The 21,665-nt window shown below is 43.6% G+C and overlaps 3 protein-coding genes across 5 annotated transcripts; 1 reads left to right on the top strand and 2 right to left on the bottom strand.

Moving 5' to 3' along the window:
* Window positions 1–38: 38 nt before the first annotated feature.
* LOC125699211 (chemokine-like factor) lies at window positions 39–2,681 on the bottom strand. The gene is made up of 4 exons (XM_048958504.1): window positions 2,562–2,681; window positions 2,326–2,484; window positions 1,836–1,931; window positions 39–390 (listed from the first exon to the last, which is right to left on the bottom strand). Exons 1-4 carry the CDS (start codon window positions 2,622–2,624, stop codon window positions 286–288), a joined length of 423 nt encoding a protein of 140 aa, XP_048814461.1. The 5' UTR covers window positions 2,625–2,681; the 3' UTR covers window positions 39–285.
* Window positions 2,682–2,769: 88 nt separating this feature from the next.
* Window positions 2,770–11,675, top strand: TK2 (thymidine kinase 2). 3 transcript variants are annotated; one of them, XM_048958576.1, is made up of 11 exons: window positions 2,770–2,914; window positions 3,091–3,128; window positions 3,327–3,401; window positions 4,560–4,613; window positions 6,184–6,273; window positions 6,703–6,776; window positions 8,168–8,284; window positions 9,748–9,836; window positions 10,154–10,233; window positions 10,929–11,009; window positions 11,386–11,675. In XM_048958576.1, the coding sequence occupies exons 1-11, from the start codon at window positions 2,770–2,772 to the stop codon at window positions 11,482–11,484; spliced, it is 942 nt and encodes a 313-aa protein (XP_048814533.1). In that variant the 3' UTR covers window positions 11,485–11,675. The 3 variants fall into 3 exon arrangements, with proteins under 3 accessions (XP_048814533.1, XP_048814536.1, XP_048814534.1); XM_048958579.1 differs by lacking the exon at window positions 8,168–8,284; XM_048958577.1 differs by lacking the exon at window positions 10,929–11,009.
* An 861-nt stretch (window positions 11,676–12,536) lies between these two features.
* Window positions 12,537–20,327, bottom strand: LOC125699240 (uncharacterized). The gene is made up of 2 exons (XM_048958575.1): window positions 19,946–20,327; window positions 12,537–18,949 (listed from the first exon to the last, which is right to left on the bottom strand). The coding sequence occupies exons 1-2, from the start codon at window positions 20,249–20,251 to the stop codon at window positions 17,468–17,470; spliced, it is 1,788 nt and encodes a 595-aa protein (XP_048814532.1). The 5' UTR covers window positions 20,252–20,327; the 3' UTR covers window positions 12,537–17,467.
* Between the last annotated feature and the right edge of the window lie 1,338 nt (window positions 20,328–21,665).

Here is a 21,665-nt window from a genome sequence, read left to right as displayed (position 1 = left end):
GCTGGTACACGGGTCATTTTCACTTCACGTACACCAAGAACGTTAAATAATGGACTTCTTTATTAAAGACAATTATGAAATTAGTTTTCTGACACACGGGACAATTTTATGAAGTTTAAAATGGTGAGATTGTAATGGTGAAACCGTATCTAAAATGTGAGAATGCTTAGGAATTACGTTTGCAAAATACACAGGAGCTGAAAGGTGAACATATGAAAATCCATATTCTTTAACATGTGAGCAGTAAAACAATCAAGGAACTCTCTTTTCGCTACAATGGAAATCCTATTTTGCAGGAGTGTTCCTTTCCCTTGGTCTACTGATGCTAATCTTCTGGAAAAGAACAACGGCATCAACAACACAGAGAACAAGCAACACAAGACCAAGCACCTGCAAAAGTAACAATCATGCTGTTAGATTCCTCCATCTTGTACTGCAGTGACCAGCAGCAATTCCATCTCCCTGAGCTGGCCCTAGCTTTGATATGTGTGATTCCAGAGGGCTGATAAATGACATCCATATTTAAATCCCATCAAACTGTTAAGAGAGAAGCCCACGGCCTGGCTTTGTCTGCTGTTTGTCCGAGGAGCTGGAAAGGAGGTTCCTCCTTGAAAGTGAAGCCAAACCTACATTATGCAAGGCAGCACTTTTATCCAAAATGGAAGTCCTGCTGTTTCTGTAACTACTGCCTCGCTTACTTCTGGCCCAAAGTAAAGTCAGCATTTGCAGAAACAAGCCTAGAAGGAAAACAACAGCGCTTCTCTTCTCAGAAGCTTTGAACTGAAAACATTCGAGTTTGAAGAAAATGTACATAAGTATTTAAAAACACAACTTCAGGCAAACAGCTGGAACAACACCTGCATGACTGCACAGGTGACTTTTGCAGCTCTCACCTCTCACTGTGATCTCACACGTTTTTTTTTTATTCAAGCATGTATTGAAACTGCAATATCTGATCAGCAATAGAAGTGCTAAGGCAAGCCTTTCGTGGACTGGGGATTTTAAGACAGATATGCTCTAGGAACACAAGCCTAAGGGCAATTCTCTTTCTTTCAACACTGAAGATGCCATACATTCTGCCCAAACCTGTTCTCCAAGCTTTCTATTTGCCTCCTGCTTTCAGCTTTAACTGCTATTCATCTCACAACTGAGAAGTGATTTCCCAGCAGTCACTTTACCACACAGTACCCTTCTTGCTTGCTTGTGGTACCAACTACAACACCAGCTGTGCAGCTGTCTGAAGCTGATTTGAAAAACTCACGGGGCAAGTTCCCTGGGTGGTCTGTCTTTATTTTTTTGGTCCCTCATCACATTTTAGCTTTGTTTGTATTTCAGGAAACTGAAGTTTCAAAACTTTCTAAGCTGAGTTTTTCCCCTTTGTTGTGTGCTAGTCACATCAGCTTTTCCTTTAACTAATACCAATTGCTTAAGCTAGTGAACTGGTTTGATCACAAGCATATCAAAATCTTCATAGTTTGCAAAGACCATTTTCTCAGTTTGTCAAAGAAAATAATTAACATATGCTTCACAAGGGATGTACCAGCATGTATCTGATAAAGAGCTTCCATAATGTCAGTGTTTCCTCTTACATGCTGTAACTAAACAGGACAGCTCTTAAAGAACGTTATCTTGTCACACCCAGAATTTCAAGCTGTGGAGGTAAGGGCAGGTTACTCAGAAGGTTTTGTAAATGACGTAAACTAAACGTGCATCAGTTCTGTTGGTGACTTCTTGGTGTTTTCTCCCGTAACAGAATTATTTTCACATTCTTACAAAAATGTAACTACACCAAATCACGTCTGCTTTAAGAATGAAATTAATATGTTCTGACTTACTCCTCCGGCCAGCGTCCCGTGGTTGGTTTTGATGATGACTGCAAACAAGCCCACAATTAGCAGGAACAAAGCTGCAACCACCGAGTTGAAAATATCCTGGAAAAAGGCAGCAGGGGCGAAATGCTCACTGCGGAGTGCACGGCTGGGGAGAACGCGAGCAGCTGCCGCTGCGGGACGGCAAGAAACCGCCGTTCTGCTGCGACAACAGGACCGAACTGCGAGATCCCCGTAAGAGCAGCGGTGCCACCCGGCGGGTCCGCGCCGAAAGCACTCGTGCGACTGAATTTCCTCATCGCACCTCTATTCACTTTTTTTTTTTTTTTCCAAGTCGAATTTACGGAACTCGGCTGTACTGATATAGACTAAAACAACGGGTACGTTAACGTAAAAAAGGAGAGGTAAGAGAAGACCCCATTAACAGCGGAGCGAAGCGCCCGCCCGCTCCCTCGGGCAGAAGAGCAGCCGCCCCGCCCCGCCGCGCCCCACTCACGGCCAGAGGCCAGAAGAGCCAGGTGAGCTTCTTGTCCAGTTTCAGCAGGTACAGCAGGAAGAACAGCAGCGTGACGAGAGCTTCCATCACCGCCAGCGCCGTGTAGGCTTCGTGGGAGCGGGAGGCAACGAAGCAGACGAAGGCTGCAACCGCCACCGCCTGCGAAAGCACAAGGGGCCGCTAGCCGCCTGCCGGGCCGCGGCAGAGGGGCGTGGGGCGGCCAGGGCTGCGCCTACCAGGCGGGCGAGCTTCAGGGCGCCGCGCACGGAGCGCGGGAACGCCGCGTCCATCGCCTCCATAGCACCGCCGCGGCCGTTATCGCACCTCGGCCGGTGGGCGGTGTCCCGCCCGCCCCGCCCAGGCCAGCCCCGCGACCGGAAGCGGCGCGCCGGAGGCCGGAAGCGGGAGGCGGCCGCGGGCCCGGAGCGGCGGCGGGGATGGGCGATGTGGCGGCTGGGCGCGGCCTGGGCGCGGCCCGCGGCGCTGCGCGGGGCCCGGCGCGGGCTCAGGAGCGGCGCGGCGGCGGGGAGCTGCTCAGCGGGCGGCCTGGCACTGCGGAGCCGGCCTGGGCCGGGCGGGAACGGTGGCTGTAAGTGCGCGAGTGGAGCTGGGCCTGGCCTGCCCCGGCCTGCACTGCCCCGCGCTGCGCCGAAGCGGTGCCTGGGGGGGTGTGGAGGAGCTCGCGTTAAGAGGCACAGAACAGGTACGGTACGAAGATCTCTTTCCTGGTTGTAACTCCGGCTTTTTCTTTTTTCCCCATTTTAGATAAGCGTCTGATAAAAGAAGATGATAAAAAGACGGTTGTAAGTATTTGCGTCTCGTTCAGAAGCGCGTGAGGCCCCAGCTGGGCTCTCGCAGGCGCTGCCGGTGGCCGTTTCGAAGCGGTGTCAGCGATATGAGCGGTGTCAGCCATGTCCCCGCCTGCCTGCCACGTTTACGTGCGCTGCTCACTTCTTTGCAGTAGCACAGTTTTTAAAAGCAGTGTTCTTGGTTTTTGTCAGATATGCATCGAGGGGAATATTGCAAGTGGAAAGACAACGTGCCTGGATTATTTTGCACAGACTACCAGCATCGAGGTACTGGGTTTATGTTCTTTATGTACGTCATGCAGTGGCTGCTTGCTGTGGCAAAAGCACAGCTGACTTAGAGCTGTTGTCCTTCCTCAGGTACTGAGCCGGGGCAGCAGGCTGTGTGCCAGTGCTGGTACTGCTGCTGCACGTGCTTAGCTGTGTGCTGCCTCCCCTGGCTATTAGTAGCCAAACTGTGGAAGAGATTTGTAGATCATGTGTAATATGGTACTTGATGCTGAAGTATCAATAACATCTGCAAATAGATTAAAAATACCTCAACTGCTGTAATTGTTCCTAATAATTGCTTAGACCATCATGGTATTTGATTTCATATTCCTTAAAACAAGATTAGGGGTAGGGCAGGATTGATATGTTTTAAACAACACAGGGATTGAGCCTCGGTGAACAGTTGCTGTTGTGTGCTTCAGATGATAATAATTCTTTTAGTGGACCTGGGAACAAGTTTGATAAAAGTTCTTACAATTCCACGTAGAAATGCTGGGTTTGCAGATGTTATTTGCTAATGATCCTTTTGGAATAAAAAATTACTAACCCAAAGGATAGCAAATGATGATGTGCATTTAGTGCAACTTTATTTTAAAAACCCAGTTAACTGACCTGATGGGATGTTGCTGCAGGAGTTTTAGACCAAACCAGATGGGGCTTTTGTGGTAGATAGAAGCTTTTCTGATTGATTTTAAACATTATTGAACTGTTGGAGGTGCATCGATTTTTTTTTTTTTAGATAATGAAAATAAAACAAAAGCAATTCAATGGCATTCTGATGGTCTGTTCATTCATGATTAATGAGCAGGATGTTGAAATGAAGTGCACTGTATCCTCAGGTAGCCAGTCTTCTTACGTCATATTGATAAATGACTTGAAAAGTGAAATTAAATAAGGGCTATGTAATCAATGCAGTCGTGTTTAGGTGATAAGAAAGTAATAGTATGGAAATGATTCTTGTCTAGTTTTTAACGGTTCGTCATTACATTTTGCATTTCAGGGCTCCTTACTGTTAATTAAAGGGGAATGAGCTTTTCAGTACGTGTCCTGAATACTCTCACTTACTGAACAAGTATTCATTAAAAGTCGTTGCTGTGTTGTAAGGCCTGGTATTTCAAATCTAAAGTATGTCTAACGCAGAATATTTTTTTTACCAAGGTCTTGACAGAACCAGTGAGTAAATGGAGGAATGTTCGAGGTCATAATATCCTGGTAAGCAACAGAAACAAGTTCAACACCTACAGTCATTGTTTATTTAGAAATACATTAAGGAGGACTTTTTATGAGTCACTAAAACTGTTAAGAAAGGTGTGGGCATGATCTCATACTGCAAGAAATAATGCTCTGTGATGCAGAATAATTTTATTTTATGACAAGCATATAATGGACACATTTTTAAATAAAATTTGGTTTCAGCAGAGATTGCTGATTGATCTTCACATGGCTCAGTGCTGAGGGACAGCGTGCCTGCCTGCTTTCCAAACACTGGAACTCTGCTAAGGCAGCATGGCTGGCTGTACAAAAGAATTGTAGGAGGAGGTACAGACCTAGTATTGGATTATGCAGGGTTGTTTGCTAAAGGATTCACAGAAAGCTAAGCCCTGATTGTGGCTGTTGTTTTGAAATCGACTGATAGCTATTTCAAAGAAGAGAAGAATGTCTTTCATATAATGAGAGGCATATCTGATCCATTTATATTGTTCAGCTGCTAAAGATAATGAAGGTTCCGTTCTGGGCATTGAAAACTTCTGTTGTCTTTTGGGTAGTTGCTACTTTTTGTAGCCATTCTTTGCAGGTTGGTCACTGTCTCACCTGTGCTCTGAGATGATAAATCTGAGTGCTCTGACCATATCTGCAGGTAACACTTTGTTTGAATAGTTTGAATGGTTTGTGATGTCAGCCTTCCCTGCTGACTTCCCACCTCAATTGCTGAAATAATTTTGTTAGCTCAGATGTGTATCTGTGCTCAAACTCACATGGAATTTGCTGTCACATACAGCACTGCAGATATAGCCCAACCCACATGTGCCTGAACACGTATTGGATGATGTTACTGCTAGCATAGTAACATTTTCCTTGTTATTAGGAAAAGGGGAAGCATGCTGGGCTGTGTCATGTCTAATCACAGCAGTCTGTCTTCAGATTAGTTTTTTTATCTGATTGTGGACAGGGAGAAAAGGAGATCAGAATTGTATGGTACTTCTGCACTGTAGGACAGACTGATGCTTGTCAATACTGGTGGAGCTGAATCAATGAGGAGACTCTGAGAAGTTGTAGAAAGCAATTGAGAAGCAGTTGTAATGGTCTTTGTTAAAAGACCTTTCCTGGGGCCCAGACTGTGTTTACTAGAACTGTATCTGCATTTCTGGTACTGGGTGTGCTGAGTCTGTCCCTGCACAGAAAGATGTCAGCAGATGTGATTTTTAATTGGTAAATATATTTGCCCTGTTTTAAATGAACTGTGCCTTGGTCCTGGCTGTTCCAAATGCAGAGAAACAAATTCCCATTGTCTTCAGTGGCTGTGCTACCTGCCCAGTGTCACGAGGGCCACGACTGTAGTTCTCAGCTGTGCATTGTGGAGTGCTAATGACTGCTTAATGCAGAACTTACTGACAGCTGCTTTCTGGTGTTTTTTAGCAATTCTGATACAATTTATGAAGTACACAGCTTCCTTTTTTTTTTTCTTTCTTTTTTTTTCTTCTGCTCAACCTTAGAAAAAAGCAAACCACAGAACAAAACAGAAGCCACAAAACCTTTGTCTTGCTTCCATCCCAAACCCTAGGGTTTAATGTACCAGGATGCTTCGAGATGGGGGATAACCTTACAAACTTACATACAGCTTACAATGTTGGAGCAGCATACCAAACCAATGGTAAATATGTATATTTCTCTTTTAACTTAAAATGCTGTAATTTTTCTGCTGTAAGGTCTGCGCCGTTGACATGGTAATAGACCTGAAGATGGCAACATTCAGGTAGCAGCAGCTCCTGCTGCTCTGTAAGTTGATTGCTGTTTATTTTGTGCCCCTAGTTAGCTTCATCTTCTGAATTGAGTACTGCTGTGGTTACTTCAAAACTTGCATGTGTATAACAGTTTAGCTACAGAGATGTTTAATGGGGTGACCACACATGAGATTATTAACACTGTTTTTGTGTTCACCTTCCCCAGTGATTGTTTTATCTCAACATTTGGAAGAACTGATAACGTTGTGTATTTCCTAATGTACACACATGATGAGCTTTAAGAGACACGGATGCTGAAAAAATGTAAACTGATTGGTGACTGTCGTTTTATTTTGCAGATTTCCCCAGTAAGAATGATGGAGAGATCAATTCACAGTGCAAAATACATTTTTGTAGAGAATTTGTATAGGAGGTATGGTATTTTGTTTTCTACTTTATTTTCTTTGCTTAATTGCACAAAAAAAGAAATAATCAACCAATGATTTCTTTGGTAGTTTGCATCTGAGCAGTCTGTGCTTTTGGACAACTCTTTGCTGGAGTGGCAGAGAGCTTTGTAGAGGGCATGCTGTCCACTGGTAGAATGAAGCCCATAGGATGTGGGCCAGATGCAAGCATTCTTTGGAAATGCTGATGAGTTTAGAATGTTTTAGTATTTATAAAACCATTTATTGCATTTATCTGCTCTCCAGCTGAATAAGTCAAAGCAAATGTACTGAATAGATGAAAAAAAGTAGGGTTATAAAGAAAAATACTGTAGGAAAGAGAGAACTAGAGGGTATTATCAAACCTAGCATCCAGGACTATTGTGCTTTGCAAGCCAGAACTCGAGCAACAAGCCTTCCAGCCCTCATGTGCTATGGCTTAGAGTCGGGATTCATGGGATCAACGCAGGCTGAAAACTCTTTGGTCAGCTTCTGAGTAAAGAGTGAGAAATGTTGATCTGTAAATGTCAATTTCTGATGTGGGCCCACCTCCCAGCCCTGCAGTGTGCTTGGGCAGTCGAGTCTAACTGAGGTTATTTTGTGCTGGGGAATAATTCTGTGGCCTCAGGTAGAAAAAGCACCTATTACCTAGTCTCACCAACCCCATACTAAATAAAATAGTGCAGTAATCAGAAGTGGCATTTTTTTATAATGCTGATTGTGTATTCAGAATGTGTAATACTGTTTTAATGACTTTTTCAGTGGTCTTGAGGGACAAAACCAGTTCTTAGCCTTGTCTTCAGAGAGAAGAGCTGCACGCCACAAGGTGGCATCTGTGCTTCATAGCCTTCTGGTCAGCTCCAGAACTGGTTTGAAAGTTACTGAGGGACAGTTGGATGTGAGGCATAGGAACAGGAAGAGACATTATTTACCCTGTCTGTGTACAGTGGAAATGTAAATGGAATGTCTTTCTTGTTTATAGGTAGTGATGTTTTTTTCACTGTAGACTAACAGCTTTTGTCTCACAAGAAACTGAGAGGCTAAGTATGCATGTGCCAGCTCTGTGTGTTAATTTCATAACAAAAATTTGAAGGGCATTGAAGAAGTTTAATGGTTTTAGTGTTCTTCATTGTTGGACAGAAAGCACTTGCTATGTTTTGTTAAAGCTGGGGAGAAGTCAGCCAATGGTATGAATAGCAAACCAAAATAGGAGTGTGTGTAAATAAAACAAGGACAAGAATCCCTTGCTATCAATGCAAGTCTATACAAATCCTCTAGGTGAATGTGTAGCTTTAGTAAGGGATGGAGAGTAGTGGAACGTCAGGAATCCCAGCTCTTCTTTGATCCAGTGTCACTCAGGATTTGTGTTTTGGCTTTGCAGGCTTTTTCCCAGAGAGAGAAATAGAATAAGATTTACGATGGTGATGGAAGGCTTAAATTGTGAGCAATTGCTGAGAGCTTCTCTGGCATGCACAGACACACGAGTGTCCAAGTTCTTGTGAGTGCACATCTGAGGTTAGCTGTGAAAGCCATGCTCATGTTAGGTGTAAAACTGTAGAAGAGTTTTGAATGCACGCACGTGAGTATATATGATATTTTACAGGGTAAGCCCAAACAATTCAGTTTGTCCCTCATGAGTTTCTGGGTATTTCTGGTGTATAGCTATTTCCATTTGTTTTATTTTGTAATAGAACCTTTACTTGGTAGGAGTGAAATGTCAGCACAGTTTTCAAAGACACAGCAAAACTTGTATCTTTATTAACCTTGAGCCAGAGCAGGAATCCTCACATGATTATCCAGGGGAGTGAGACAGGGAAGGCAAAGCTGTGTTGTCTGCAGGGGAGATTAGTGGACTATTGAGGGTGTGTCCTTTAGGGTAGGAATGGTGGAGCTTTCTCTAATTTCTAATTCCTTTCGAGGTTCCTGTTTTTCAGGGAAAAGTTGCAGAGTTGGAATTTAGTTTACCTAGATGCCTGTTATCCAGAACTGTACACTTGTTGATACATGTTGAACTGTGTTAACCGGTTTCTTGGGTGCTTTGGAAAGGAGGATATTCAGCTGGATGGTAGTTAAAGAAGGGAGGTGGCACGAACTCCGGCTTTGCTTTCTTGCATACTGAAATGGTTAATATTTTCCTGGATTATCTTTATTCAGTTTTGCAAGTGATCAAAAAGATGTTGCCGAGAGAAGTGGTTAAGAAATCTGTGGAATCTTCAGCACCGTTTAAAATATTGCAATTGGTTTCAACCATTCAGCTGAGGAGATCAGGATTCTCTAAATCTTGTGTGATCTTTTTTTCCCCCTCTATTTCTGTTCAGAGACACTTAAAGAAGAGTGTGGCTTACTGTAATTTATTTTGAAGACAAAATAATATGAAATTAATACTACTTGAGTATTTAGGAATATGGCAATATGTGAAGACTCTAATACCAGTAAAAATATAATATGTGATTCTTAATAAGGAATATTATGTATTTCCATTGGTTTTTTTTTTTCACTGCTCTTTACTTTGGTTTCTATAATGAATTGTCAGTGCTGCTTACTCAGTCAAGCCTTTCTGGCGTCATGCAGTTCAGATGTATTTGAAATGATCCTGACATAAAGAACTTGAGCAATAAATACACTTGACACTCATTTGTTATCATAGCACACGTCAGTGCAAAGTTTTTTCTTAGTCACCAAGTAACTATTTCTTAACTGTAGTAGGAAATATTTTTTTTAACTGTTAATGATAGAAACTTCATGCTAGTAGGCATGTTTAGATAAAGAAAAAAAAAAAGAGCCTTTGTGTAAACAATGCTTTATAATATTTCTATTGTTGGTTGTATCTTCATTTCCCATGTGCTGGAATAAACACAGACTAGTTCTAGTCAGTTTTAAAAGAAGTAAAAGCAGTGCTTATCAGTTTAGAACTGATCTTTGTCTGTTGTTTAATGAATGGTGATCTTTATGTTTGTTCAGTGGGAAGATGCCAGAGGTGGATTATGTTGTGCTGTCTGAATGGTTTGACTGGATCCAGAACAACACCGATGTTTCAGTTGATTTGATAGGTAAAATTTGGATGGGAACTGGAAGGGCACATTTGTGGGTGGGTTTCTTTATTGTGAGAGGAAAAATTTCTTTTTTCTTTGGCTGTGAATAATTACATTGTTCATTACAATAGTGGCTGTGACGCTTAGCATCAGACAGCATGAATGCACTGATACTCTTAGGATTGATGAGCAGTAGCACCAAAGGAGGAGGCTCAGTGGTGATGCCTAAACTGGGATCCTTTAATTCCATAGTTTGTGAAGTTTCCTCTTTGCTTTTAAAGCATATCCTTATATACAGCTACATAGTTGGTTTTTTTTGGTTTTTTTTTTTTTAGTTTACCTGCAGACATCTCCTGAAGTTTGTTATGAGAGATTAAAGAGAAGATGCAGAGAAGAAGAGAAAATCATTCCTCTGGTAAAGAGTTCCTTCAGAATGTGTGGTAACAGTGAGCATAAAACATAGTATCATAGAATCATGGAATCACAAGGTTGGAAGCGACCTATAAGATCATCCAGTCCAACTGTCTGCTCATTCCCACAAGCACTAAACCACATCTCACAGCTCCTCATCCAGGAGCCTCTTGAACACTGCCAGGGTGCGACTGCACCACTTCCCTGGGCAGCCATTCCAGTGCCTGACCACTCTCTCTAGCAATGCCAACCTAAATACTAAAATCACATCCCGAGTGTATTTCAAAAATCTACTGGAGCTGTCTGGAGGATTTGGGCTCGGTGATCATTGGGGCCGTTTACCAACATGAGGTGCTCTGTTATAGTTTCCATCACAAATCAATATTTCAGTATTTAGAATTGTAGGCTCATTGAAGTTGGAAAGACTTCTCAGATCATTTAGTCCAACCATCAGCCCATGCCTGACTGCTTTAGTCCGTGTGCTCAGTGTGACATCTGCCCTGTTTTTGAAAACCTCCAGGATGGTGACTGCACCACCTCCCTGGCAGCCTGTTCCAATACCTCACCATGTCATTTTGATTTACTGTATAAAAATGATCTGTCATGCGTGCTGACTTTGCCAAGTATTGTTTTAGTAATCTGTGTAGTATAGCTGACTGTTGTGGTGGTGCTGTGTGTAATTGAACACCTCTTTTTTAGGAATATTTAGAAGCTATTCATCAGCTCTACGAAGAGTGGCTCATTAAACATACGTTATTTAAAGTTTCCTGCCCAGTGCTTGTGAGTACAATTTTAGTTATGATCACATAAGCACGTGGGGCATTGTATTCTTTCAATACTAAAAATGTTAATTAGTGATGAAAAAATAAAGCTGCTTTGTCAATAACCCGAGAAAAAAACATTTGTAGCTGTCCATAGTGTATAGTGGAAGTCTGGTCTTTAACTCTGAGGTGGAATTTGTGGGGTGTTCATTTGTGTTGTGTAGCAGGATCAGACACGCAGCTTTCCAGTGAGCGCCAAATTCCAAACACAGAACTAACTGGACAGCTTTCTTTAGGAGTATTTCAGTTTGGCTTCAGTGATAGGTCTGTTTTGCTCTGAAGCAAATATATATTATGATTTAATTATTTGTAATGCTAATGCTTTTGTTTTGAAGGTCATTGGAGCTGACCACGACATGCAGAAAATGATAGAAAAGTATGAAGAGAATCGGGACCAAATACTAAACCCATGTAATATGCAACAGCATTTGTAGAAGTCTGTTAGGTTGTACTTTTTTTTTAATAATTCATGAAGTCTGATACAGAGACAATTCTGAATATTTGTAATACTTCTGAATTTAGTGGTTTCTGCTTTAGAACTACGCCTTGTAGGATGTTGTGAATTTCTTACTACAAAATGTTCAGGAACAAGTCATAAACAGAATATGACCCAATTCCATTCCAAGTTTTTAGGTTCTCCATCCACTTTACTGCATGTTTTGTTAAAATGTGTCTTTCATTCCCATTTCACTGCTGTTTCCTATGAAATAACTTTTTTCTTCTCCCCCATGACAATTCTGTTTCTGTAATGTAAAGGAGTAGTTCCATGCACAGGATGGGATGTCCTGATGTGTGCACTGTGTTCAATAGCTTTGTTAAACTGCTCTGGTTATGTCAAAATAGAGTGTGTAGGGATTCCTTCTGTAATCCTGCCCGCACCGGTGCCTTTCACTGACCTCAGTTTCTACTGTAAACATGTAAACATGACATCACAATATAGTTCTGTAGTTCTGAAGGTATTTATGCATAGTCCCATGGAATTCAGTGGTGAAGAAATAGTCAAATAGTCTTTGTAACTGATTGCACAGTGGTTCTGAGGGTTTTTCTAGGCCAGGTTTTTAAAGGGGCCTATTTCTCTAGTTTTGGTGAAACTCGTAGCTGAGTTGGGGACTAGTGGAAAGTACAGTGGGTTTGGAGCTCTGCATTTCCTTTCAAACGGTGATATAAATACTGAAAATAATTGATTTCTTAACTGCTGTGGATTCTTGAAAATATCTGGGTTGATCTGTTTTATTATTTATTATAAGCAAACGTGCATGGTTCTTTTGGTGTACACCTTGATCACTTTACTGTGGCTTGGGAAATAGAGAAATGTAACGGGTGTTCAATTTTTGTGGTTACTTGCTTAAGTGTTGATGTGCTCTTTATTTCTGCTTTACCCTCTTATTGTTGTCTTCCACTGCTTACTGCCTGAACATCTGTAACTTATCGACCATAATTTTCAGTTACTTGGCTTTTTTATGTGTTACTTAAATGTGAACACTTCTTTTATTTTGTGGTTTTATGGAAGCTGTATATACCTGAAGATAGCTGTAGCTGAAATGACTGCAGCTTTTTCCAAGTCAGGAGATGGAGTTCATTTCTTCTAGTGGGATTTTTATTTATTTATTTTCTAAATCAGTGCAGCTTAGGAATGATCAGTGCAGGGTGCATTTCCAAGTGAGTACTACATTAGTATGCTGAAGCTTGTGAACCTGTTCTGTTCTGTTCTAAAGGTTTAGAATTCTAGCTTAAAAGTAAGGTTTTATGTATTAAATAATTATCTTATAGAAGCTTATTTGTACAGGAATATAGTGGTCATTTTGGAGACATTCTGATAAACTTTCAAAGCTCTTTTTGTCTCTTAGAGAATAAAAAAGATAAAAAAGCTCTGTAGAAATAGCTCTGTAAGCATCTGCAGATTGTTGTTAATTGCAATCTGATTATGAGTTGTAGAAGCCAATGGTATGTATTGTGCATGCTAGCATGGCAGTCTGGAGAAGAGCCGCTTAATTCTGTTGTACAGAAAATGCAAGTAATTTAGTACCTCACAGAAATGAATGTGGTGAGTCAGTTAGCCTTTGTGGTACAGTTTCCCCTTGCCTTGGGAGCTTGGAATGGCGTGTGAACCATTTAACAAGAAGTGATTCTTTGCCATTTTAAGTTCTTCCAGGTTTTTTCTGTTTTCCTGAGCCATAGGTTTCTCTTTGTGTTTAACAGCCCCTGACAGAACTTTATTCTGGAAGTTTCTGAGCATTTAGACATAATATCCTGTCACAGTGAGTTCCACATCTAAACTGCAAGCTGTGTGAGAACTGATTATCTCTTTTCTGTATTGCATACCTGGTCTGGATGGATATCTTCTCCAGACTTCACTATTTACTTCATTCTGATTGAGGTGTCCTAGGGTCAGGAACATCTGTGAGCAGCACGCAAACTGACTTGAAGAGACAGACTGGCAAAAATTAAGATGTTAAACATTTGCATTTTCTTCATCTGGCCTTCTGTGCGCTCTCTTCTGGCACGGGGAGGATGTTTATATCTTATTTGATTAAACATTTTGGAGGTGAATCTCCAAAACTGTAGGTCCTAAGAAGCCTAAGCCTAAGAAGATGATAATTGTGTTCACTGGTGTAATTAGCATGCAGAACTACTGCCAGCAGCAGGAACTAATCCAACATCTCTTTTTCAGTGCTCTTCCTCCTGCAGAGTCTGGGTATTCTGCCATCAGTTGCAATTAAAATGTTTGGACCTGAAGCTCTCTGTGCTCTTGCAAATAATGACTCGTAGTGAGTTACTGTCCTGCCTGAGGAATTGGAGTACCTAGTCCTTCCTGTAGAGTATGGAGGTTGAAGTAATTAGTGTGCTTTTCTAAAGCAGGTTAAAGTCAGGTGAGGATTATGGTTTTTTACTTTTATTTTTCCCCCCCAGCATTTGGTAAATTGCAGCATTTGAGTTATTTGTATATTGAGTTGCATAAGTTGCAAGTTTTAAAAAAGTTTAGTCTCAGAACAAAAAAGTAGCTCTAAGATTAATTCCTACATAAGAGAAATATAATCTGTTTTGTCCAGATGCCATTTATCTGTTTGTTTGTTGTTTGTTTTGTAAGAGAAACTGGCTTATCCTAAAATAACACAAAAAATTACCATAAGGGTTAACTGTTGTGTAAATGTATTCCTGTAAGAGTGATCTCTCTGAATGCATACAAAAGGTCAGGCAAGAGTGACACAGCAGAGGAGCTCTGGTTTTTACTTGTGTACCACGCTACTTGATTTTATTTATTCTTACGTCAGGGGGCTTTGAGGTGATCCCTCTGTCTGATAAGTGATTTATTTCTCCCTCACATCTCCCCACGATAAATGCTAAGCTGCTAGGACTTTTACTGTAAGTAGGCTGCTTTGCACATGCTGCTGTATTCTGTTCCATTCCTGTCCTTACTGAAGGGAGTTGTAATGTTTAATGCTGTGAAAAGGAAACCTTTAGGATTTATCAGCTGTCTCACTTAAGAGAACAGTGCCAATTAACTTTCACTGGATGGAGCCTTTAGTGGTGACAGTGGATTACAGGTTATAACTTTCCCAGTGTTGAGATACAAGTAAAGTTAAATAAATAAACGTTATGTTTTAGAAATTGTGTGGGTTTTGGTTTTGTTTTCTTTTGCTTGTTTGGAGACCACTCAGAACAGTAGAGACATTTATCTTTGCAAGCCCTTCTCAGACTCTCTTAGGTATGCTTTTGTTTATGTCTCAGCAGACAACTTGTATTTTAAGATCTTCATTTATAATTTGAAGCAAATTGTAAATCTTTGTTCATTCAGTGCCTGCATGCTGTTTGTTTTCATGCTGAAAGTTAGTTTACGTTACTAGCTTTACAAACAAAAAAACCCACAAAAAGTTGACTCTAAAGCCAAACTGTGTTTGTTAAGCACCTTAGCTCTAACGGGACAAGTTTGTATGTGTGACAGGAATGTTAAGGGGAGGGAAAATGACTAAACAGACCCGTCAGGGAGAGGTGGTGCAGTTGAATGTCAGCCAGCTTCTGGGTCTGCTGCCTAAGCTCTGTTTCTGCACTGATCAAAAGAGAATTTCTCTAATTTGAAGCTTGGGAGAGCTGAGCCATTCAGAGTGGTTGTGCATAGCATATAGATTTGGGAGCAGAGCTGGCCTTGTGTCTCTATGATGGAAAGACATAAAAACAGTCAGTAAATCCCCATTCAATTCATTGACAATCAACACCAGCTGTAGCACAATTAAAGTTGACAGCTCACAAGAGGATAGGCACACATTTCACAAACAAATCACCCTCCTCTGAGGCTCAGGCAGCTCTCTTGCAGGCTAACAGTGCTGCTTAAGTGGTTGCTGCTCTTTAAGTTGATTAGCCAAGGAGAGGCGTACTGGTCAATAGCAACAGGGACGGGAGGGCACCATCAGGATTTATGTTCTCCTCTCTGTCTCAGATCTAATTGTATTTACAAGGATTTTAAACCCTATTCGTGGTACCTTGCCCATGTGGAAGCAGTTGTACAGAGGGCTGATGGCAAAGGCATGTTAAATATGACTTTTCTTTCAGCTGGTTTTCAAATCCAGTCTTTTCACAGGTATCTTAACTGTAAAACTTGTCTCTAGAGACAGCAGAAATTTGCAAGTGAAGTACCTTCTAGTACAAGACCTCAGAAGCCTACTGTTCATACAGGAAGAAAAGGTGTCTTTGCAGCAGAAAGACCATATTTGAAAGTAACTGTGAGCATTTTAAGGTGATAGCAGCTCTCCCTCCAAATGCAGGCTGAATGCATACTTAGCAGTCCTGGCCAATCTACCACAGAGGTTCTGCCTCAATCAGTTAACAAAAGCGTTAACAAAAAGTAGAGTCTCGGAACACAGTTGTTTTATGTTCCGTATGTTCTGTGCAGCTTGGCTGTTTATATGGGGTGTTTCAAGTGGCAGTCTTTAGTTTCTTGGGAAACCAACTTTAGCATTGTTTTTTCATGTGTAACTTGCTGTTAAATACTCCTGTGGCTACAGCAAAGGTAAAAATGGCATGCTAGGTACATGGGTCTGTATAGTACTGGTGGTCAGCTAAATACTTATGAGGAATCTTTATATGTGATGAGAAGGGATTTTTCAGTTTTTAGATTTCCTGAATATTTGACACAACATACTATTTAAAACACAATTTTAATTGCCCTACGGGGGGAAAATACATCTTATAAAAACTGAAATGGTTAGGAAGAACAGATAAATAGTTGAAGGAAGAACAAGGAGGTTGTGGTGAGTTCACTTAGTGAGCAGCTAAGCACCTACACAGCTGGTTTGTTCAACCTCCTGCAAAACAGGAGACCCAGAAGAGCAAAAGCAAGAATTTGGTTTGAGATAGAGATTTAATTGGTGAAAGGAGGAGGAGAGGAAGAAAAGAACAAGTGTTGCAAAGGTAGACGAAAAAGAAACCACAAACCAAAAACTTCTGCTACCCCAGTTTTATTGCTGAGCATGATGCTATATGGTATGAATATCTTTGGCTAAATCCAGTCAGCTGTTCCAGCTGCTAGGTTCTTGCCCACCATCACTGGAGTGGGGGCCAGAGTAAGGAAGAAAAGGCATTGATGCTGTGCAAGCACTGTTCTGCAGCAGCCAGAATGCAAGTGCATTATCAAGAGTTTTAGCAACTAGTCTTAAACACACCACCACATAGCTTCTGTTAAAAAAAGTTAACTTCATCCCAGCCAGACCCAGTGCAGAAATACTAGTCTCTGTATGCATATTTGTAATACTTTTTTCACCCACCCATTAACACCATCTAAAGCTGAAGTCTTGTCATTTGGTGTTTGTTCAAAGCTGCATTCCTCCTGCTGTGCTGGAATCAGGTGATCACAAACTCCAGCTATTAGTTATTCAAAAAACATTTCAGCTCCTGAGACTTTTCTGGTATAATCCGCCCGCTCTTCTACACATTTCAGGAGGATGAAAGTCAGGTATAGACAATTTATACTAATTTAGAGAATACTGATTTTCTAAGCTTATCTTTAAACTGAAAATAGAAGAAAGATTAGCTCAGAATACAGCTTCACAGGAATGCCACGAGCTAACGGAACTACACTCCAGCACAGCACTTGTAACACTCTAGAGCCTTCCAGTTTAGAAATGTTTACCTGTTCCTGTCATTGTACAGCATGCCATATTCTAAAAATAGGCCTCAGGCATTAATTAGAGCCAGATGGAATCTGGTTAATGAATTAAATGGAGTGATTTCATGAGGAAAGAGCTGTTTAAGAATTTTCTCAAATACTCCAATGTTTACTGTCCAAAAGTGGTGGTGTTTTTGTTTGTTTATGATTAGCTTTGTCAAAGCTAATTATCTCCTCTGAAAAGATGATCAAGGCCACAACTAGGGCAAGGAAACCCCAGGCAAATTACAAATAAAGCACTGCTAGAATCAAGTGTGCTAGCACAACATTCCTTGGTCAGTTTTGTCAATAATAACATAAGGCTCCTGGATTTCATTTACTTTTAAATTATAGTTCTCTGCTTTTACTTCACTGGATTCACTGTCAGGCTGCAGAAGGTTCCTTCTGCCCTGTGCACCGGTGCTTCTTCTGCTTGGAGACCGAACATCAATACTTTGTGGTGGAATGTAGGTGGGATTAGGAGGCTCTCTGATGTGCCTGAAGCACTCAGAAGCCCTAGGTGCATTCAGAGTACCCCTTAATAGTCCCTTGCCATCAGAGCCACCAGTGGGATCCTCCACGCTCCCAGTAGTACGGCAGAGATCCGGAGATGGCTCAATAAATGCAGCTGCTCTGTTCTGCATTTCAGCATTAGTTGAGTATGTGCATTTCATTTTGGAATGATTCAGTTCTCTTACATTCCTGTCACTTGTATATGATAGTGACTCAGGGTGCCCAGTTTCCTCTATTGGATACATCAGATCTTCCTGAGTGTCCTGGACTTGTAGTTTTGTGAAGGTTAAAGACAGATCACAGACTTCCTCTTCCCTAGGGACGGGGCAGTTTTGGACTGATGTGAAATCCGTGTACGGCAGAGACTTCAGCTCATTGGGTTTGTCTGCAGGGTCTGGGTCTACACAGTTTATGGCATCGTTAATTTTTGCTTCAATTGACTCTTCAGCCACTTGTTGAGCTTCGTACTCTGAAGAGCTTTTACTTTCACAAGTGCTGTCAGCAAATATTGCAAAGGCTGGTGGACCGCTTGCTCCTGGTGAGAGCGGCACTGACCACAGCTCATTTGCAGTTGACTGGGCAGTGGCTGCCAAAACACATTCCTCACTTAGACTGGCTCTTGGCTTTTTTTCAAAAGCTTCTGGAGAAAGATTCTCACTGAAAATAGGTGTTTGTCTTATGACAATGTCACTATATTTGATCAAGAAGTCCTCGCTGTCTGAGCATTTGCCCGGAAAGTGTACTGTGTTAATGACTTGCTTTTGGTGTTCCTGAAGCCTGTTAGTGGATTGAGTCACTGCTAAGTGAGGAGCATCATCTTTGATCTTCAGATCCCGAGTGGTTTCAAGGGACATACTGCTACTAGGTGAAGACTTCTGTTGAGTAGCAAGGCACAAAGACGTTTCACTATTTTCTTTATTTTCTAGATTTTCACAGTCTTCTCTCTGGGGCATCTGATCCTCTCTGTCCTTATTTTTGTGATGCCAGTGTATTTGTGAACTCTTCTGCAAAGTCTTCTCCAAATTGCCATGTTTTTCTTCATTTGTCATTTCGAGGATGGTTTCACACTCAATTCTTGCCAGAAATATTTCAAAGGCAGTCTGTTTTGTTTCCTCATTGTTTCTCTTTCTGACAAGTGAAAACTCTGTTGCCGTTGTTGCAATGTAACCTATTTTCTCCAGTACTGTTTTTACTATGTCATCTGGGAGCACAGATTGAACATAGTAGACAAAATTACCGGTGAATGTCTGCAACAGAACGGAACAGTGAAAAACAGATGAAGGGTGGGGGTGGGGATGGGGGAAGCGTGAAAGACTCCATAAGAACAAAACTACTTCAAAAATTACTTCAATCTTTTTAAAAACTATTTTGTTGGAAGTTTGAGGTGTGAGTTTGAGTGAGGCCTTTCTAACAGTGTTATTTTGCCAGCCTCTCAAGCACTTGCCGTAGCATAACAATGTTACGCCAGTTTAAAACTGGTAAGGTATCAGCCAAGAGCATCAATATACAGAAAAGGAGAGAGAAGGAAAATCACTTTAATCAAACTAGAGACATTTGGATGTGAGTCCTGCATTCCACTGAAGAACAAGAAGACCTTTTCAACAGAGGATCTGTGGAATCAATCACCGAGGTTTAACTTCTCTTAAAGAGATGCACTTGCTGTTACTCATATTTCTTAACGGGTGACAGCAGCGTATCATTTTCTTTCTCAGTGATTCAGAGTGCTGCTCTAACTTTGCTTTCCTGGAACTAGGTCACTTTGAAAGCACCCTTCTGCGCTGAGGCTATTCGGGGGAAACAACAGTGCCAAAACGTGCTCCTGTCGCACGAGCTGCCCTCCCAGCATGACTTGTCTAAAGTGCTGCTGCCTAATAGAGCGGGAAAAAAAGAGAAAAGTTTAACGTGTTGTTTCGGAGCTACCGAAGGCACGAGGCCCAGTTTGTAAAATCGAAGTGGATTTCGGCTCGGCCATAACCCTCCTGCTGACAGATGCCGTAAGCTCGGCCAACCCGCAGCAGCAGCGCGGGGCCGTCAGACCGAGCGCCTCGCGCGGCTTCTGCCTTCGGACGCAGCGCCGCCAGCTTCCCGGGGCCGAGCTCCGGGCCGCGGTGTCACGCGTGATGCCTGGGCTCAGGGCCATTCCGGAGGATCGACACCAAGCCGAAACGCCTCGCCGGTGCCCCGCGCCGCCCGACGCGCCCCGCGCCGCCGGGGAAAGGCCTGGGGCAGGCCGCGCCGCCTACCTTCAGCGACCTGATCTCCTTCCTCCACGGGGACAGCAGCAAGTTGACGCACAGCAGCTCCAGGACCTCCAGCGCCTTCAGCAGGTCCCGCAGCACGCTGCCTCCGCGCCGCCCGCGGGCCCTGCGGCACCGCTCGGCCACGCCGCGCACGTCCAGCGCGCCCCGCCGCTCCGGCAGCCGCCGCGCCCTCGCCTTCAGGGCGGCCTCGTCGCACGCCGCCAGCCGCCCCTCCGCCCCCCGGGCCGCGTAGTAGGCCAGGTAGTCCCGCAGCACCCCTTCCTCCTCCTCGGCCGCCGGCTCCTCCATGGCGGCGCGGGGCCGCCCTCCCGCCGCCCCGCCCGCTGGAGACCTGGCCCGTCCGTCCGACCGCGGGGCGGGAGGCCGCGAACCGAAAGCGAAAGGCGGCGGAGGGCGCCCCCTGGCGGCCTTCGGGCAGCGCTGCGGGGGCGGGCGCGCCGCGAGCGGCGGCGCGAGGGCGGAGTTAGCAGAGCGCGGGAAGCGCGGCGGCGTCGTGCGAGGGATGGGCGCCGCGAGGCGGCAGCGTGGTTGCGGTGATGGTCGTCGTGTGAGGGCGGCGCTGCAGCGGCCTCCGAGCTCAGGTAAGGCGGCCTCGATTCGCGTTCTGCCGAGCTTGGGTGGCTCCTGTGCAAATGGCGTTGCCGGTCTCGGTTTTTGGGCTCTGCCTTTTTCGCTGTGTGACTCCATAGATCGGTGCGGTGCGGTACGGTGCGGGCTTCCCCCGACCTCGGCTTTGTGCAGAGCAGTTTCAGCCCGCGCACAGCGTGCCTTCGTGGTGCTGTAGGTCTCGTCTCGGTACGGCTTGCACGGTAGGTCTTACCGTGGATTCCCCGCTGGGAAGTCCGGCTCTGTGCCCGGCACACGTCTCAGGCTCGCTGGCCAAAGCCCTTCCTGTCTCCCAGGCGGTGGCCGCGCGGTGCTACAAGCAGAGCGGCTTTCCCCGAGCTGCCACGCGGCGCCGCTCGGGCCGGCGCGTGGCTCGAGATGGCTTGCTAGCGGCACTGGATGCTTCAGCCTCTGCTGTTCTCTGTCGTGTAGAAAAATGGCTGCGTTTTGTTACTCTGGCGTTTTTTTTTGTTTTTTTTTTTTCCCTCCTTTCTCTTTCTTTCTTTCTTTTTCCCCTGAGTATTTCACTTTTCAATACGGGGCAGGCAGGGTGCTGGTCACGGCCCAGAGCCCAGAAGGAAGGGATGGGGCACTAACAGCTGTACAGATTGCTGCTGTTTGCTTGGAATTCGAAAGGCACGATACCAGTACCCAGTGCATTGCATCAAGCCGTGTCCCTGCTGTTGCCTTATGTTTGTTTTTCCCAATTGCAGTTGGGCTGATTTTGCCAGAGGAGTGCTTTTGGAACAATATGAGAAAAATGAGGAGGGTCAAGGACCCAAAGCCCAAATGGGCTGCTGTGCATGCCTCTGGGTTCCTTAAAACTTTATTTGTGCCTGCGCAGTTTTGCTTCTTGGCTTTTCGTGCTTTGGTAGAAGTGAGAATGTTTGTGCATGTGGAGCTGCGTGCAATTTACCACACAGTTGTGAGTTCACAAGCCGGTGTTGAAACATGCGTTGCTGTGAGCAGAGGAGAAGGGATGAACGCTCTTGTACAGTAACTTTAAGAGCCTGTGGTTGTAATTCCATGTGGAGTCTGTTTCCCCAGGTGGGAATTGTTATCAGCCTGTGTGAGGAGCAGCTGGAGTTGGAGGTGG

This window comes from Lagopus muta, chromosome 12, assembly GCF_023343835.1.
Source record: "Lagopus muta isolate bLagMut1 chromosome 12, bLagMut1 primary, whole genome shotgun sequence".
In the NCBI taxonomy this organism is placed as follows: domain Eukaryota; kingdom Metazoa; phylum Chordata; class Aves; order Galliformes; family Phasianidae; genus Lagopus; species Lagopus muta.
This window is presented reverse-complemented; position numbering and strand designations above follow the sequence as displayed.

What these genes read in the sequence shown, in the direction of transcription:
- LOC125699240 (XM_048958575.1), bottom strand. Translation starts at nt 20,251, where the DNA reads ATGGAGGAGCCGGCGGCCGAGGAGGAGGAAGGGGTGCTGCGGGACTAC. An exon ending in AGGAGATCAGGTCGCTGAAG is followed by an intron (nt 18,950 to 19,945) that starts GTAGGCGGCGCG and finishes GTTCTGTTGCAG; the next exon opens with ACATTCACCGGTAATTTTGT.
- TK2 (XM_048958576.1), top strand. Translation starts at nt 2,770, where the DNA reads ATGTGGCGGCTGGGCGCGGCCTGGGCGCGGCCCGCGGCGCTGCGCGGG. An exon ending in AAGATGATAAAAAGACGGTT is followed by an intron (nt 3,129 to 3,326) that starts GTAAGTATTTGC and finishes GGTTTTTGTCAG; the next exon opens with ATATGCATCGAGGGGAATAT. An exon ending in ACACGAGTGTCCAAGTTCTT is followed by an intron (nt 8,285 to 9,747) that starts GTGAGTGCACAT and finishes ATGTTTGTTCAG; the next exon opens with TGGGAAGATGCCAGAGGTGG.
- LOC125699211 (XM_048958504.1), bottom strand. Translation starts at nt 2,624, where the DNA reads ATGGAGGCGATGGACGCGGCGTTCCCGCGCTCCGTGCGCGGCGCCCTG. An exon ending in CCCTGAAGCTCGCCCGCCTG is followed by an intron (nt 2,485 to 2,561) that starts GTAGGCGCAGCC and finishes GTGCTTTCGCAG; the next exon opens with GCGGTGGCGGTTGCAGCCTT. An exon ending in GGCTCTTCTGGCCTCTGGCC is followed by an intron (nt 1,932 to 2,325) that starts GTGAGTGGGGCG and finishes GCCTTTTTCCAG; the next exon opens with GATATTTTCAACTCGGTGGT.